Source organism: Ursus arctos, unplaced genomic scaffold (assembly GCF_023065955.2).
Source record: "Ursus arctos isolate Adak ecotype North America unplaced genomic scaffold, UrsArc2.0 scaffold_8, whole genome shotgun sequence".
Classification (NCBI taxonomy): domain Eukaryota; kingdom Metazoa; phylum Chordata; class Mammalia; order Carnivora; family Ursidae; genus Ursus; species Ursus arctos.
In genome coordinates this window covers 38430590-38447601 of record NW_026623100.1, presented here as the reverse complement: position 1 = coordinate 38447601, position 17012 = coordinate 38430590, and the positions used below count along the sequence as shown (strand labels likewise).

Sequence of the window (17012 nt, the reverse complement as noted above, 5' to 3'; positions counted from 1 at the left end):
GAGCAGTGGCCCTCAGGAGAGGGGCCCAGCCTGAGTGGCTCCAACGGTGGGAAGTCCAGAAGCAGCAGAGTGGCTCCTGGTGGGCTTTGGGGGAGATCTTTGGACTTTCTGTGTCCCTGAGGTTGCTCCTTTAGTCACCCCTGCAGAGGCAGCCCACTGCTCAGTTGGCAACTTAACCTAAGGTCTTTCAAATATCTGATTTCGAGGGAGGAAGAATGGAATCAGCCAGTGCCTATGCCTGGATACTTACTATGTGTGAGGTACTGGGTACACTCTGAGGGCTGAAAGGACACAAAAAACCAGAGGTGGCCCCTGCCTGCCTTCCAGCTTGCGTGTAATATACGTGTGGAGATGAACATGAAGGCTAACGGGACAGAGAAGCAGAGAATGCCATGTGTCAAATATAGGTCAAATGTGTCCTTCCAGCCAAGGAGACAGGAGGCACCCTGCAAGCTGGAGAAGAAAGCCTCAGAAAGTGGAATGTCATCTGGTCTTGAAGGTCAGGAAAGTTGGTTCCCTAGAGAGCAGCACATTCCAGGCCCAGGGACCAGCACAGACAGAAGGGCAAACAAGGAAAACACAAAACATGTCCTGAGGACAGTGAGTGGACCAGCCCGGCCAAGACAGCATGAGGGTGTGGGAACCACAAGAGATGAGCTGGGAGAGAGATGTGGGGCGGCACTGGTGGGGCAGTGGAAGCATCCTGCCCGACAGGGGGCAGCTTTAATAGCTTCGGTGACTGAGGGAAGCCCTGACATTCAGCAGATGTCTTGCAAATCTGGATTTCTCTCTTCATGTGGTGTTTTCTGATCCTGAGCTGTCCCACAGTATGGCGGTCTCACATTTCCAAGAGGGTGAGAGCAGAGCCTGCAAGGCTCCTCAAGGCATTGGCTCCAGAACCTGCTCAGAGCCACCTCCTCCCCATTCCTTTGGTCTGAGCAGACCCAGGGCCAGGCCAGGTTCAAAAGGGTGGAGGAATAGACCACTTTTTGATGAGATGACATTTGGTGTAACGTGGAGGCATGTGGACACAGGGAGGCGTGAGTCATTGGAAACCACTATTATATCAAAGTCCCACACCCCCCTTAATCCAGACATTCATTACAGGTGGTTGCAAACACCTGTTTACTTCATTTTTCAGGTTCCTGTATATTTATGCAGTAATTTTTTGAAATGTATATGAAATTTTATTATAAATTATTCTGCTTTTATTACACTTAGAAACGTGTATGAACACGTATTTGTGTATATACACATGTATGTCTATATATGCACTCATGCATACACTGAGATGTGTGTATATATATATATATATTTCCATATATGTAATTGTTTTGTGTACCTGGATTTTAGTCATCTAGACATGAAAAGGGGAAGTGACTGACCCAAGAGAGATCTGACGAGGGTGGGGTGTAAGCCCCAACATGTGAAAAGCTGTGCATAGAGGAAGAGAAAGGAAGAATAAACATAACATGCTCCAGGAAAGAGATCCATAGGTGACTGAGCTGGTAGCCAAGCCTGCCGTAGGAGAGGGCATCCCACCGTCCGAGCTGCTTCTCCTCACTAACTCAGCAGTACATCCTAGAACACACTGGAAACACTTGTCAGCTCCTAATCTTCCCAGGGGCCCTGCAGTTTGTTGTTCCTTGACACAGCCTGTCTCCAGGAACATAATTCTGTTGCTGGGCCCTGTGGAGGATCGGAGGGGTGTGGGGGCTGCCTGAGGGACTCTAGGGGCAAGGATACAGCTGACTCCCCAGGAAGGCCCTGACCCTTTCTCTCCTGTGCTTGGTCTCCAAGTACAACCCCCTTAACCTCACAGCACTGGACTGGTCTCTGCTGAGCAAGAAGGAGTGTCTGAACTACGGTGGGCAGCTGCTTGGGAATTCCTGCCAGTTCATTCCAGACCTGGCACTCATGTCCTTCATCCTTTTCTTTGGGACGTACTCCATGACCCTGACCCTGAAGAAGTTCAAATTCAGCCGCTATTTCCCTACCAAGGTAAGCTCACCCTGCAGTGAGGAAGGGGCCTGCAGTTAGGCAGTTCAGAAGGAAACCCCACTGAGTTTCCCTCTGAGGGTTCTGGCCCACTGACAGGATGTATACCACTACCTCAGCACTGGCTCACCCACCAGGATTTTCCAGATTGAGAGCACAGATTTGGAGTCAGAGAGAAGTGAGTTCCCTTGTTATCAAGCCCTCTTGGCAACACTTGGTATTGTAAGACTTTTATCTTTAGTCTTTCTGTGCAGTAGTATCTCATTGTGTTTTTAAATTTTTCATTTCCCCAGTAACTAATGAAGTTGAAAATCTTGTGTGTTTATTGGCCACATAGCCATTTGACTTTCTTCTTGGAAGTGCCTATTCAACTCTCACACATTTTCTATTGGGCAATCTGTCTTTTTCTTTCTGATTTGCAAGAGTTCTTTACATATTCTAGATAGAAAACTTTTTGTAATCATATGTGTTGCAAATATCTTCTCTTATGTGACTGGCCTTTTTACTTTATTAGTGGTATCTTTTGACTAATAGAAATTCTTAGTTTTATTGTAATCAAATGTATCAGAATTTTCCTCAAGGAAAATATTGGACAAGAAGATATTCTGTTGTCTTCTAAAAGTGTTATTGTTTTTCCTTTCATGTTATATCAGAATTACTTTTGACATACAGTGTGAGATAGTGTTTCTTTTTATATGTATATAAATAGAACTTTTTAAAAAAAAGACTGTCTTTTCCCACAGCTCTGCAATGCTTCCTTTGCCAGATGTCAAATATTCAGATATGATGAGGTCTGTTTCTAGGTTCTTTATTCTGTTTCACTGGTTTATTTTTCCGCTTATTTCATAGTCTTCATTTGTATGGCTCATAATAAGTCTGTATGTGTTATGGACCAAACTCTCCCTCTTTGTCGTCCTTTTCTAAGAATCATCTTAAATTTTACTAAAATAAAAACTTGTTGGAATTTTGATAGGATTACATTGACCCTAAATGTCAATTTGGGGAGGATTGACACCTTTTAAATTTGGAGTCCTCAGATCCATGAATATTCTGTCCTTCACCATTTATTTGGGTCTTTTTTTCTCTCCATTTTTTTTCTTTTTCTTTTTTCTTCTTCTTCTTTTTTTTTTTTTTTTTTTTTTTTTTAGGTTTTGGCCTTAAGCTCTTGCACACTTTTTATTAGATTTAATCTTAAGCCCTTGATTTTTTGTGTTATTGACATATTAAATACTAATTTTAATTGCATTTTCTGTAGTCAGAATAAAACATTAATTAATCAAAACAGCACTTGCATACATGAGCAATAGCTGTGCCATGGGGAGGGATGCTCAGAAGAATTTCAGCAACACACTTCCACCATAAATCCCACAAGCACTCTCCTAAAGCCATCTTTCTAAAGTTTATTTATCTTTAGTAATCTCTACACCCAATGTGGGGCTCGAACTCATGACCCCAAGATCAAGAGTCTCATGCTCTACTGAGCCAGCCAGGCACCCCTCTCCTAAAGCCATCTTGAATAAATATTACTGCTACTACTACTACTACACCTGATGATAATGATGATAAAATTGATATAAATAATTGAATTTTTCTCAATATTTATTAACAATAAAAGACTGTTTAAGAAGTTTTGCAATGTACGAGCTGAGGAAAAAACAGTGTGCTTGCAACACAAATGCATCCTTAAGACAAATTCCCTCCCTTCCTCCCTGCTTCCAACCAGATCATATCCAGGTAAGCTCTTTTGTAAAAGATCTAGAGCAGTGATTACATCTGAGATGGTCTATTTCCTGAAGGATGAAATATAATTCATATAGTAGGAAATTCTTTTATCACCAACATTTTCCCCCTTAAATTCTTACGAATTGCTCTGTTACCTCCTGGAATTTAGTGTTGCAGAGAAGAATGAGACTATACCACTTCGTACCCATCAGATTGGTAAAGATATGAAGGTCTTGGAATACCAAGTGTTGGAGGTGAAAAGGGGGGGGGGGAATATAAATACGCACAAGCAGTTCAGCCGCTGGCCCTCTCCGATAGAGCTGAAGATGGGTTTGACCTTCCAGTGGGCATTTCCACTCCCAGGAATACACCCCAGAGAAATTCTCATATGTGTGCAAGAATGTTCACAGAAGTATTGATAATAAGAGGAAAGCAATGAAAATAATCTAAGTTGATATATCAAGAGGAGAATGAAGAAACAAATGGCAAACAGTCATACATTAAGCTGCAGTGCACATACACGTAGACCAGAACTATATCCACAAGGAAAAATAGCACCAACATAATATTGAGCAAATAAGGCAAATTGCAGAAGATTGCAAATAATATGAAACCATGTATGTAGAATTTTAAAATGTGCAAAACAACACCATATTTTGTTTAGGGCTATATACATATTTAGTAAAAGTATTAAGACATTTGTGGGAAGAATAAAGTCCAAATTCTGAGCCGTGGGTCTCTCTAGAGAGCAGAGACAGGGATGCCACTGGATCACAGAGAAGGATTGACTGGGTATATTTTCATAAGGTACGGGGAGTTCACAGCTGTTCATCATAGCCATCTTTATGCTAGGTCAGACCGTACGAAATGGAGTGCATTGGACTGTTTTGCCCTGCAAAAAAACGGCAAATTCATATGGTTTAACTTAATAACTTTTTGATCTGGATGCTGGGAATATTGCAGGAAAACAACTGTAACCCTGCACACTGCTTGGCTTACATGGTCAGAGTACTATAAAGCTGCTATTGATTTTCAACTTTCAGAATCACCTTACAGATAAACTACAGAAGACATGTGTTTATGGAACACAGTGCTCTCAGCTTTGGCAATGTAAAGATCCACAGGGAAGGGTCACAGGCGGAACAGGATGGGGAGGGGAGGTGGTGGGAAGGGAGGCAGCTAGCCTCACATGACGGGGCACGCCAGTGATTGGCAAAGTCAGCAGAAAGAGAAGCTTCACTGTATGATTTGAAAGTACAAAGGAAACCCATAGAGTTTGAAAATAACTCTCAAAGATTGGGATTGAGGAAAGGGCAGGAGGAACGGTGCAAGTAAGCCAAATCTTTATCAGTAGATCATGCTTTAAATTAATAAATCAAAATATAAAAGTATAGCGTATTAGATAATGACGTGGAGGAAACCACCAGAACAACTAAAATCAAGCAGACATATGGGTACATCTGGAGTGAGGAAAGGTGAGGTGGCAGACTTGGCTTTCTACACCATATGGGTTTTTCATTAATTACAGATGTTATTTTAATAACAATTTTAAAGGGGAGTGGGGGTACAGGGAATGCTTTCAATGTGCCATCACCTGCCCTGCCCTGCCTAACCTCTTTCCCTGTTGTTCTCTGGAAACTGCTCTCTTTGAGGAGATATAGGAAAGGCAGCAGTGTGGACGTTGGTCAGAGGGCAGGGGGCGTGAGGTCGGGAACCTGGCCTAGGATGGGCATCCTGAGACACAGGAGCAAGAGATGAAGGACTCCTAGTGGACAGAAGGTCTGAGAGCAGACGGGTTCCCAGCAGAATCGGGGACCTCCGTCCCAGCCCACGTGGCCGCGCAGCCATCTGCCACACATTTTCAGGAGCTAGGATTTCCTTTAGCGTTCAGCCTTGCCCTCACCACCCTTTACGCGTGACCCAGTTCCATCTGTCACACTGGAAAATGTTTTCAGCAGTGGTGACGTGCCACATGGCTGATAACAATTCCCACATTCACGAACCTATGCCAAGCCCTCTGAATGTGTCATAGTGCAGCACTTATGTCTATGAGGTAGGTGCTATCATTATGTCCATTTTACAGATCAAGAAACTGAGGCTCCAAGAGATGCCCTGCTTCCCCAAAGTCACATAGCTGGCAAGGGCAGAGCCAGGATTTGAGCCTCGGTCTGCTGACGCTGAAGCCCGAGTTCTTACCTGTGCTCCTCGTGGGGCAGGGAAGGACTGAGCCCTCCGGGACGTGGGCAGGTGCTTCCCTCACTTGCCCATCTCCTTCCTGCAGGTCCGGGCCCTGGTAGCCGACTTTTCCATTATCTTCTCCATCCTGCTGTTCTGTGGCATTGATGCCTGCTTCGGCCTGGCGACCCCAAAGCTGCACGTGCCCAGTGTCATCAAGGTTTGCCCCTGGCCCCTGCTCTAGGCATTAGCCCTGCCTGTCCACCAGCTGCAGTTCCTTTCCCCTCTATGCCGATCGAACTTCCGTAGACTCTCAGCCAACCGACCTGGGGGGTTCTCTGGGTATGCTCCACCCTTCCTCCACACAGCCTCCCAGGGGGCAGTCCCTTGGGATGGTAGGTTGGGGACATATTCACAGTGAAATCCTGCTGTGGAGTCACGGACTGGGGAAGGTGCTGAGCCCCCCAACCCCCGCCAGCCCAGCAGAAGGCCCCTGACTTCCACTTATGGGGCTGTGGTCCCCTGGCTCCAGCAGTCTTTAAGCGGGGTCACCTGGGGTCTGTTGAAAATGATCCCTAGAACACTGATTCTCAGAATGTGGTCCTCAGACTAACATCACATCATCACCTGAGAACTTGTTAGAAATCATCTTCTCAGCCCCACCCCAGACCTGTGGAATCAGAAAGTCTGGGGATGGGGCCCAGAGTTCTGCATTTTAATCAACGCTCCTCGCCCCCCACCCCCGCCCCTGAAAAGGCCTGCCGAGCTTGAGAATGACTGCCGCAGCAAGTTCCAATCAGTCCTGAGTTGGCGCTGTTTGCTTGCAGCTCAGCTCAAGCCGGCTCCCTCAGGAAGGGGCACGAACCACCTACCCTGGGCGTGGGTACAGGGTCTAGCACGGGCCCTCCCTGCCTTTGACAGCTTGACCTCTCACGATTGCTTCAGGGTTCTCTTTAGTAGCTTAAACACAAAAAGTACCTCTTGCTCTTAAGTAAAACAAAAGATTTCAGCCCAGCTCCTGCACAGACGAGCCCTTGTTGTTAATATGCAAGTCTGAATTAATGTTTGGGGTTGTACAGACCATCCTGAAATGCTCCCCAGACAGATGACTCAGAGGAGAGGCAGAAGCGTCAGGCACCAGGCCCGTCAAATTCCTTATTCTCACCTGTTGGGCCTCATTCCTGCGTCTCGTTACCTTGCAGTTAGTGGACTGCACGCTCTCTCCCAACAGCCTGTGGCTCTGCACCTCCCCATTCCCAGCCAACCCCCGCGCAGCAGACACCATGCCCTTCCCAAGGCTGTCTGCATCTGTGGCCTTGACAGGAAAAGATTGCACTCACACAGCACCCCGGAGCGGAGGGAGGTCAGGGAGAGTGGGGCCCTGGGCCGCAAGTGCACTGGGACAGGGGAGAGAGGAAGGGGCCGTTTCCGTTTGCTCCGCTCAGCCCACTCGGCCTGACCGAGGCTGGTTCGTGGCCCCCTTCGGGAAGAACCCTTGGTGGGTGTACCTGGCGAGCACCCTGCCCGCCCTGCTGGTGACCATCCTGATCTTCATGGACCAGCAGATCACCGCCGTCATAGTCAACCGGAAGGAGAACAAGCTGAGGGTAAGGCGGCTGCTGGGGGCAGGAGCACAACCTCTCTCTTCCCCCAAAGTCAGAAGGAGCAAAGAAGGAAGATGGTGTGTCTATCAAAATGTGGGGCCGTTTATAAAGCGAGATGTGAGGTCAGAAGACTGGAGTTCTGGTGCATGTGTGGGCAGATGTGACCTCCAGATGCTCCAGATGTGGGTAAGGCCACCAGGGCCAGGGTGATTTGATCCAAGGACCAGGACCAAGGCCAGGGTGGGCCACTAGGCACAGGCTCCTTGCTTGTCCCCAAGTGGCCTTTCAGCTCTGTGCCTCCTGACCAGGAACTTGGGAGTCCAAGCGCATCTGGGGTTTTGACCCAGAACCCTGAGGCAGAGGAGAATCCTTAACCCTCCTGGTCCCTGCAGCTCCCCTCCCTGCCTCTGGGTTTGAAGAGATTCAGGCTACCCTTCCCCCATCCCAATCTAAACCACTCTTAGCTTGGCCTAGAGCCTGCCCTGGCCAAGACCCCTCGTTCATGAATTGCAGAGATACTGTGGCCCCTGGTAGGAGCCCTTCTTCCCAAGGACCCAAGCCCAGGGCCTCTCCAAGCCCAAATGCCCCTCGCCTCCCTTTCCTGTGTCTCTTCCCCGGCTCAACAAACCCTGGGGTTGGTGATGCCTGAACACCTCAGGGTGGTGACATCCTAAGAGTACCTAACGGAGGCCGAGGGGAGCCTTTGAGCCATGTTCCACAAAACGGCTGCTCTGGGGAGATTTCTATCTCCCTCCCCCCAAACCAACAGGTGGTCAGGTGCAGACCCCCGAGACAGCTTCTCCCCTCCCACTACCCCATGCAGAAGGCTGCTGGCTACCATCTGGACCTGTTCTGGGTGGGCATCCTCATGGCCCTGTGCTCCTTCATGGGGCTCCCCTGGTATGTGGCGGCCACCGTCATCTCCATCGCCCACATTGACAGCCTCAAGATGGAGACGGAGACCAGCGCCCCTGGGGAGCAGCCCCAGTTCCTAGGGGTCAGGTAGGTGGGGAGCAGTGACTGGGGACCACCCGAGCAGCGGTATTTAGGTGGGGAGAAGGGAAGCAGGTTTTTCTTACCATCAAGTTATCTGGGCAAAAAGGGCCCCTGTTCTGACAGCCCAGCAACTGTGAGAATAGGAGTGATATTCCCAAGGGAGAGAGGAGGGAGACAAAAATTCAGTTCTAAGTGGTGCTTTTTTGGTAATGGATTGTAAGCAGTACGCCACCACGACCCACGTGCACACTGACCTCTCACCTGCATGGGCTACTCAATGTCCCCACTGCCCCCTCTGACCCGTCCTCTTGTCTCTTCTTCTTAAAGACCCCCGCCCCCACCGTTCCCCAGCTCCTCCTGTGGGTACAGGTCCTCCCCAGTCTCCATTCTTCTGGAAAGTCTTCCCAGGACCACTCCCACTCCCTAGATGGTGGCCCATGGCCTGTCACTTCCATGCCCTCCTCCTCCTCTCATGCCCGCGTCTGCTCCCTTACCTGTTACTGGCAGCCATGTGCATCTTCCACCTCTTAGGGCCTCCAGGGTGAGCCCACACCAGACACTGGCTGTCCAGAGACTTTCTCCTCACTGCCTCGGGACACCTGGGCTACCCAGCCTGCCCCGGCTGAGCCTTCTCTGGCCAGGGCAGGGTCCCGTCCTGGAATCCTGAGCCCCAGAGGACTGGGCCTGAGCAGTGTGCCCCTGCTGGCACCTGGATTGCTGCCTGGGCCTGGGCACTCAGGAAAGCATAGCTGCTCTCCCGTCCCTCACGCCGGCTCTGCCAGCCTCCGATTCCCTTAGTCATGCCCCACAGACATGGGATCTTCCTGCAGTCGAAGGACAGGGATCATTAGCAGTGCACATTCCCATTTCATCCTCACAACGACTCCCAAGGCAGTTGCCACTATCTTGCTTCTACTGAGGCTGAAGACATGGAGGGCCTCGCCTGATGCCACACAGCTGAGCTCGAGGTCACCGCTCCAGCACCTCCACCATTAGTCACTGCACTGGACACCCTCCCAAATGCCCCTCCAGCTGCCTCGTCAGGGCTCCCTCTCTTCCCATGAGCCGGTCAGGGCCTCAGGCAGCAGGTTTATTCTCTGGAATGGGGGAACAGGGCAGAGGCCAGGGCGTGGACACCACCATTCGGTGCACACAGAGGGCCAGAGGCTAGAATGGTCAGGGAGCCTCTCCCAGTCCACCCTGACCGTGTGCCCTTGTCTGCTAGGGAACAAAGAGTGACCGGCACCATCGTCTTCATCCTGACGGGCATCTCTGTCTTCCTGGCCCCTGTCCTGAAGGTGAGGCTCTGCGCCCTCCACCAGGGCCTGTCAGCCTGCGAGAGCACCGGCCGGATGCGTCAGGGGTCGGGAGAGGGTCTCCATGTGGACCCTCAAGGGGCAGGACCCGAAGAGAGGTTTCATCATCATCCTTGTTTTCTGGAATATTGCATTGTTTAGCAGCACCAGGCAATCCTCACTGCTCTTTTCCACTCTTCCCAGGGTCCATCCTCCCCTTTCTGGAGGACGCTCCTCCCTCAGAAAGTTTGGCCAAGTTCCATCCCTTTTGTCTTCCTTCTTCCTTCCTTCCTTCCTTCCTTCCTTCCTTCCTTCCTTCCTTCCTTCCTTCCTTCCAAGATTTTATTTATTTGTCAGAGCACAAGCAGGGGGAGCAGCAGGCAGAGGGAGAAGCAGACTCCCCACTGAGCAAGGAGCCCAATGTGAGACTTGATCCCAGGACCCTGGAATCATGACCTGAGCTGAAGGCAGCCGCTTCACCAACTGAGCCACCCCGGCGTCCTTGGCCGAGTCCCATCCTTGCTTAGATCAGGAGCTTGCCGAGCTGGCTGTGTCTCCACGCTGTGGTTTAGGGCTCGCCAGACACCTCTTTGCTCACCTGTCGTCTGAAGCTTCACACTTACAGGGGAAGGCTTCTGTAGATTTTCCTGTGGCCTGTTCTCCGCTCCTCTGTCTTGCAATGTCTTGGGCACGTAACTGATTTTCCCCCCACATGGTTTGAAGCTCCTTTTGCTCACGTCCCTCCAGACCACCTGGAAGAGACGAAATCAAGTGGGAGTTCGTTCCGAGTGGGCGTCCACGACCCCTCTCTGCTCAGGTTTCTCCGTCTCTGCCATTCAGCTGCTCACCTGTTCTGTTCACCTGCTGCCATGACACAGTACCGCAGACCGGGCAGCTGAAACACTTATTTTCGCACAGAAGTTCATGATCAGAGTGTCACCAGGTTTGGTCTCTTCTGAAGCCAGATACGGGGAAAAGTTGATTATTGCTCTGGCCATCATGGAGAAATTTCCGTGAGTCTGCCTGGCTCCAAAGGCTCTGTCTGATATTGTCTTTGTATTCAATGACAAACGATCGGAAAAATCCTACCCTACCCCACCCCCCAAAATCTTACCCAGGTTCTTTTCAAATAAGAGTAGAAAAAATATAATATTGTATTCACCACCAATTATCTATTTGATAAATTTTATAACAGAGAAGACCTATCTAGATTTTTATTGATCATAAGATTTAGGATTTCTCATTTGATTGTATTAAGGTATATATCTTTTCATTTTATGTGTTTATTTATATTTTTATACCTTTTTATAAAGATAGGCCTTCAGAAGAAGTCAACAACTTTGCACATAGCTCTTCAAGGACAAACTGATTCCGCTCAAAACTGCTCCTTGGCATAATAGCTTAAGTGTCCTTGAGGCAGACCTTCCCCATCACAACTTGACAACTATCCATGGTCTTCCATCTTAACCAAGCAAAATAAAATCATTTCTAACAACAACAACAACAACAGACTGGCTTTCAAAATCGTTTTCGTTAAGTGATTAAAGCATTATCACTAGCTGACGCCAGTACTAAATATTAGGGTAATTTTACGTTAAAGGGAAGATATTTTATATAGCCAGTTCAAGAAAAATATAACAACCCAGATCTGAGGTCCTAGATTTAATCCCTGCATTTATTTCCACCAAGAAGAAACTGGGTGGCTCAGTTGGTTAAGCGTCTGCCTTCAGCTCAGGTCATGATCCCAGGGTCCTGGTGTCAGGCTCTCTGCTCAGCAGGGAGTCTACTTCTCCCTCTTCCTCTACCCCCCGCCCCCCCCCCCATTTGTGCTCTCTTGCATGCATACACGCTCTCTCTCTCTCAAATAAATACATAAAATTTTGAAAGAAAAATTTTCCATAAAGCTTATTTAAATTTTTGCAACTGTGTGTTTGCCCATGTCTGTCAAATTAGGCATAGCTGAGTACATACCAGATTCAGAGAACTTACATTGGACAGCAGTCTACCCAAGACATACTCCAGTTGAGATCTTAACTTCTTTTCTTTTTTAAGATTTATTTATTTATTTGAGGGAAGGGGGGAGGGGCAGAGAGAGAGAATCCTCAAGCAGACTCCCTGCTGAGCATGGGGCCTGTCGCAGGGTTTGATTCCAGGACCCTGAGATCATGACCGGAGCCGAAACCAAGAGTTGGACACTTACCTGACTAAGCCACCCAGGCGTCCTTGGATCTTCGATTCCTGTTTATGTAGCAAACAGGGAAGAGATCTCCTTGGTGCCACAGATTTTAGAGGGTGCAAATTGGATCCTAGTTATTAGTGTTTTTATTTTTATCAATGTTTCTAAATCAATTATTAACTATACCTTTGTACCAGTTTCTCCAGTAGAATTCTGCTCTAGGGCTTCTCAAATTTTAATGTGTATAAAAATCACCTGGGAGGGGCATCTCTGTGACTCAGTCAATTAAGTGTCTGACTCTTGATCTCAGCTCAGGTCTTGATCTCAGGGTTGTGTGTTCAAGCCCCTCATTGGGCTCCATGCTGGGCGTGGAGCCTACTTTAAAAAAAGGAAAAAAATGTTTTCTTTTTATTTATATATCATATATATATTTATTTGTATGTGTGTATATATATATGTGTGTATATATGTGTATGTGTGTGTGTGTATATATATATTATATATATATATAATATAATATAATATATAATCTTTAACAAGATTCCCAGGTAATTTTATATATATATTATATTATATATTATATATATATATATATATAATATATAATATAATATATATATATAATTACCTGGGAATCTTGTTAAAGATACTAATATAACACTGTATGTTAACTATTCTGGAATTAGAATTAAAACTTAATAAGAAAAAAAGATACTGATTCAGTAGGTCTGGGTAGGACCCAAAATTCTCCATTTAAAAAAAAATTTTTTTATTATATTATGTTAGTCACCATACAGTATATCCCTGGTTTTTGATGTAAAGTTTGATGTTTCATTAGTTGCGTATAACACCCAGTGCACCATGCAATACGTGCCCTCCTTACTACCCATCACCAGCCTATCCCATTCCCCCAATTCCCTCCCCTCTGAAGCCCTCAGTTTGTTTCTCAGAGTCCATAGTGTCTCATGCTTCATTCCCCCTTCTGATTACCCCCCCCTTTCTTTATCCCTTTCTTCCCCTACCGATCTTCCTAGTTCTTATGTTCCATAGATGAGAGAAATCATATGATAACTGTCTTTCTCTGCTTGACTTATTTCACTTAGCATTATCTCCTCCAGTGCCGTCCATGTTGCAGCAAATGTTGAGAACTCGTTCTTTCTGATAGCTGAGTAATATTCCATTGTATATATGGACCACAACTTCTTAATCCAGTCATCTGTTGAAGGGCATCTCGGTTCCTTCCACGATTTAGCTATTATGGACAATGCTGCTATGAACATTGGGGTGCATATGGCCCTTCTCTTCACTACATCTGTATCTTTGGGGTAAATACCCAGTAGTGCAAAGGCTGTGTCATAGGGTAGCTCAATTTTTAACTTTTTAAGGGACCTCCACACTTTTCTAGAGTGGCTGTACCAACTTGCATTCCCACCAACAATGTAGGAAGGATCCCCTTTCTCCACATCCTCTCCAGCAATTGTTGTTTCTTGCCTTGTCAATTTTTGCCATTCTAACTGGCGTAAGGTGGTATCTTAGTGTGGTTTTGATTTGAATTTCCCTGATGGCTAATGATTTTGAACATTTTTTCATGTGTCTGTTAGCCATTTGTATGTCATCATTGGAAAAGTGTCTGTTCATATCTTCTGCCCATTTTATGATTTGTTTATTTGTTTCTCACGTATTGAGTTTGAGAAGTTCTTTGTAGATCTTGGATACCAGTCTTTTATCTGTAGTATCATTTGCAAATATATTCTCCCATTCCGTGGGCTGCCTCTTAGGTTTTCTGACTGTTTCCTTGGCTGTGCAGAAGATTTTTATCTTGATAAAGTCCCACAAATTCATTTTATCTTCTGTTTCTCTTGCCTTTGGAGATGTGTCATGAAAAGGTTGCTTTAGCCGATGTCATAGAGGTTGCTGCCTATGTTCTCCTCTAGGATTTTGATGGATTCCTGTCTCACATCGAGGTCTTTCATCTATTTGGAGTTTATCTTTGTGTATGATGTGAGAGAGTGGTCAAGTTTTATTCTTTTGCATGTAGCTGTCCAATTTTCCCAGCACCATTTATTGAAGAGACTGTCTTTTTTTCACCAGATGTTTTTTCCTGCTTTATCAAAGATTAGTTGCCCAAAGAGCCAAGGGTCCATTTCTGGGTTCTCTATTCTGTTCCATTGGTCTATGTGTCTATTTTTGTGCCAGTACCATGCTGTCTTTGTGATCACAGCTTTGTAGTACAGCTCGAAATCCGGCATTGTGATGCCCCCGGCTTTGTTTTTCCTTTTCAACAGTTCCTTGGCGATTCGGGGCCTTTTCTGGTTCCATACAAATTTAAGGACTATTTGTTCCAGTTCTTTGAAAAATGTCATCGGTATTTTGATCGGGATAGCATTGAAAGTGTAGATTGCTCTGGGTAGCATGGACATTTTAACTATGTTAATTCTTCCAATCCATGAGCATGGAATATTTTCCCATCTTTTTGTGTCTTCTTCAATGTCCTTCAAGAGTGATTTATAGTTTCTAGAATATAGGTCCTTTACGTCTCTGGTTAAGTTAATTCCAAGGTAACGTATGGTTTTTGGTGCTATTGTAAATGGGATGGAATCCCTAATTTCTCTTTCTTCAGTCTCATTATTCGTGTATAGAAATGCAACTGATTTCTGAGCATTGATTTTGTATCCCGCCACATTACTGAATTGCTCTATAACTTCTAATAGTTTGGGAGTGGATTCTTTTGGGTTTTCCATATAGAGTATCATGTCATCTGCGAAGAGAGACATTTTGACTTCTTTGCCGATTTGGATACCTTTTATCCCTTTTTGTTGTCTGATTGCTGTTGCAACGACTTCTAGTACTATGTTGAATAATAGTGGTGAGAGCGGGCATCCTTGTCGTGTTCCTGATCTTAAGGGAAAGGCTTCCAGCTTTTCCCCATTGAGAATGATATCGCTGTAGGCTTTTCATAGATGGTTTTTATGAGATTGAGGAATGTACCCTCTATCCCTACACTCTGAAGGGTTTTAATCAGGAAAGGATGCTGTATTTTGTCAAATGCTTTTTCTGCATCTACTGAGAGAATCATATGATTTTTGAGTTTTTCTTTCTGGATAAAATCTATGACATTGATTGATTTGCGAATGTTGAACAACCCTTGCATCCCAGGGATGAATCCCACTTGGTCATGATGGATAATCCTTTTAATGTACTGTCGGATTCTATTAGCCAGGATCTTGTTGAGGATTTTGGCATCCATATTCATTAGGGAAATCGGTCTGTAATTCTCCTTTTTGATGGGGTCTTTGCCTGGTTTGGGGATCAAGGTAATATTGGCCTCATAGAATGAGTTTGGTAGCTTTCCTTCTGTTTCTATTTTTTGAAATAGCTTTAGGAGAATAGGTATTATTTCTTCTTTGAATGTTTGGTAGAATTCCCCAGGAAAACCATCCGGGCCTGGAGTTTTGTTTTTTGGAAGGTTGTTTAACACTGTTTCAATCTCTTCATAATTAATTGGCCTGTTTAAAAAATCAGTTTCTTCCTGTTTCAGTCTTGGTAGTTTATAGGTTTCCAGGAAGGCCTCCATCTCTTCCAGATTGCTTAGTTTATTGGCATAAAGCTGTTGATAAAAGTTTCTAATAATCCTTCCAATTTCATTGGTGTTGGTTGTGACCTCTCCTTTTTCATTCATAATTTTATTAATTTGGATCCTTTCTCTATTCTTTTGGATAAGTCTTGCCAGTGGTCTGTCAATTTTATTAATTCTCTCAAAGAACCAGCTTCTAGTTCTGTTGATCTGCTCTACTGTACTCCTGGTTTCTAATTCATTGATTTCTGCTCTAATCTTGGTCAACTGCTTCCTCGTGCGTGAATTAGGCCTGTCCCTCTGTTGCTGTTCCAGCTTCTTGAGGTGAGAATATAAAAACTGCATTTTAGATTTTTCTATTCTTTTGAGTGAGGCTTGGATGGCTATGTATTTCCCCCTTAGGACTGCCTTTGCAGTATCTCATAGGTTTTGGACCGTTGTGTTTTCATTCTCGTTGGTCTCCATAAATTGTTTAAATTGATTTTTGATTTCCTGGTTTATCAAATCATTCCTGAGCAGGATGGTTCTTAGTCTCCAAGTGTTTGAGTTTCTTCCAAATTTTTCCTTGTGGGAGTTCCAATGTCAGAGCGTTGTGGTCTGAGAATATGCAGGGAATAATTTCAGTCTTTTGGTATCGGTTGAGACCTGTTTTGTGACCAAGAACATGGTCTATTCTTGAGAATGTTCCATGGACATTAGAATAGAATGAGTATTCTTTGGTTCTGGGGTGTAGTGTTCTATATATATCTATGAGGTCCAACTCATCGAGTATGGCATTCAAAGCCCTTGTTTCTTTGTCAATTTTCTGCATGGGTGCTCTATTTCTGATAGTGGAGTGTTGAGGTCCCACGTATTTTTATCTATATGTCTCTTTATTCTGGTTAAGAGTTGGCTTGTGTATCTTGCTGCTCCCCTGTTGGGGGCATATATATTTATAATTGTCATATCCACTTGTTGGATACGTCCTTTAAGAATAATATAGTGCCCTTCTGTGTCTCTAACTGTAGTCTTTAGTTTAAAATCCAATCTGTCTGATATGAGAATTGCTACCCCAGCTTTCTTTTGAGGTCCATTGGCGTGAAAGATGGTATTCCATCCTTTTACTTTCAATCTGAATGTATCTTTAGGTTCAAAATGAGTCTCTTGTAGACAGCAAATGGATGGGTCGTGTCTTTTTATCCAATCTGCAACCCTGTGGCATTTATGGAAGCATTTAGGCCATTTACATTGAGACTGATTATTGAGAGATATGATTTTAATGATGCCATGTTGCCAGTAAGTCTTTGTTTCTATAGATTGTGACTTTCTGTTCTGTATCACTCTTGGGGCCTTTTTACTTTTATAGAACCCCCCTTAATATCTCCTGTAGGGCTGGTTTCATGGTTACGAAATTTGTCAATGACTGGCGATTCTGGAAGGTCTTTATTTCTCCATCAATTCTTTTTTTTTTTTAAGATTTTATTTATTTATTT

The 17012-nt window shown here is 45.3% G+C and overlaps 1 protein-coding gene across 2 annotated transcripts in view; it reads left to right on the top strand.

The window, feature by feature from the left end:
* SLC4A5 (solute carrier family 4 member 5) overlaps positions 1 to 17012 on the top strand; it is a 128288-nt gene that overhangs the window by 96142 nt on the left and 15134 nt on the right. For both annotated transcript variants that reach the window (XM_057308947.1, XM_057308948.1), the window contains 5 exons: positions 1801 to 2001; positions 6002 to 6115; positions 7341 to 7502; positions 8323 to 8501; positions 9721 to 9793. In XM_057308947.1, coding sequence (XP_057164930.1) covers positions 1801 to 2001; positions 6002 to 6115; positions 7341 to 7502; positions 8323 to 8501; positions 9721 to 9793 — 729 coding nt within the window. The remainder of the gene's footprint in view (positions 1 to 1800; positions 2002 to 6001; positions 6116 to 7340; positions 7503 to 8322; positions 8502 to 9720; positions 9794 to 17012) is intronic.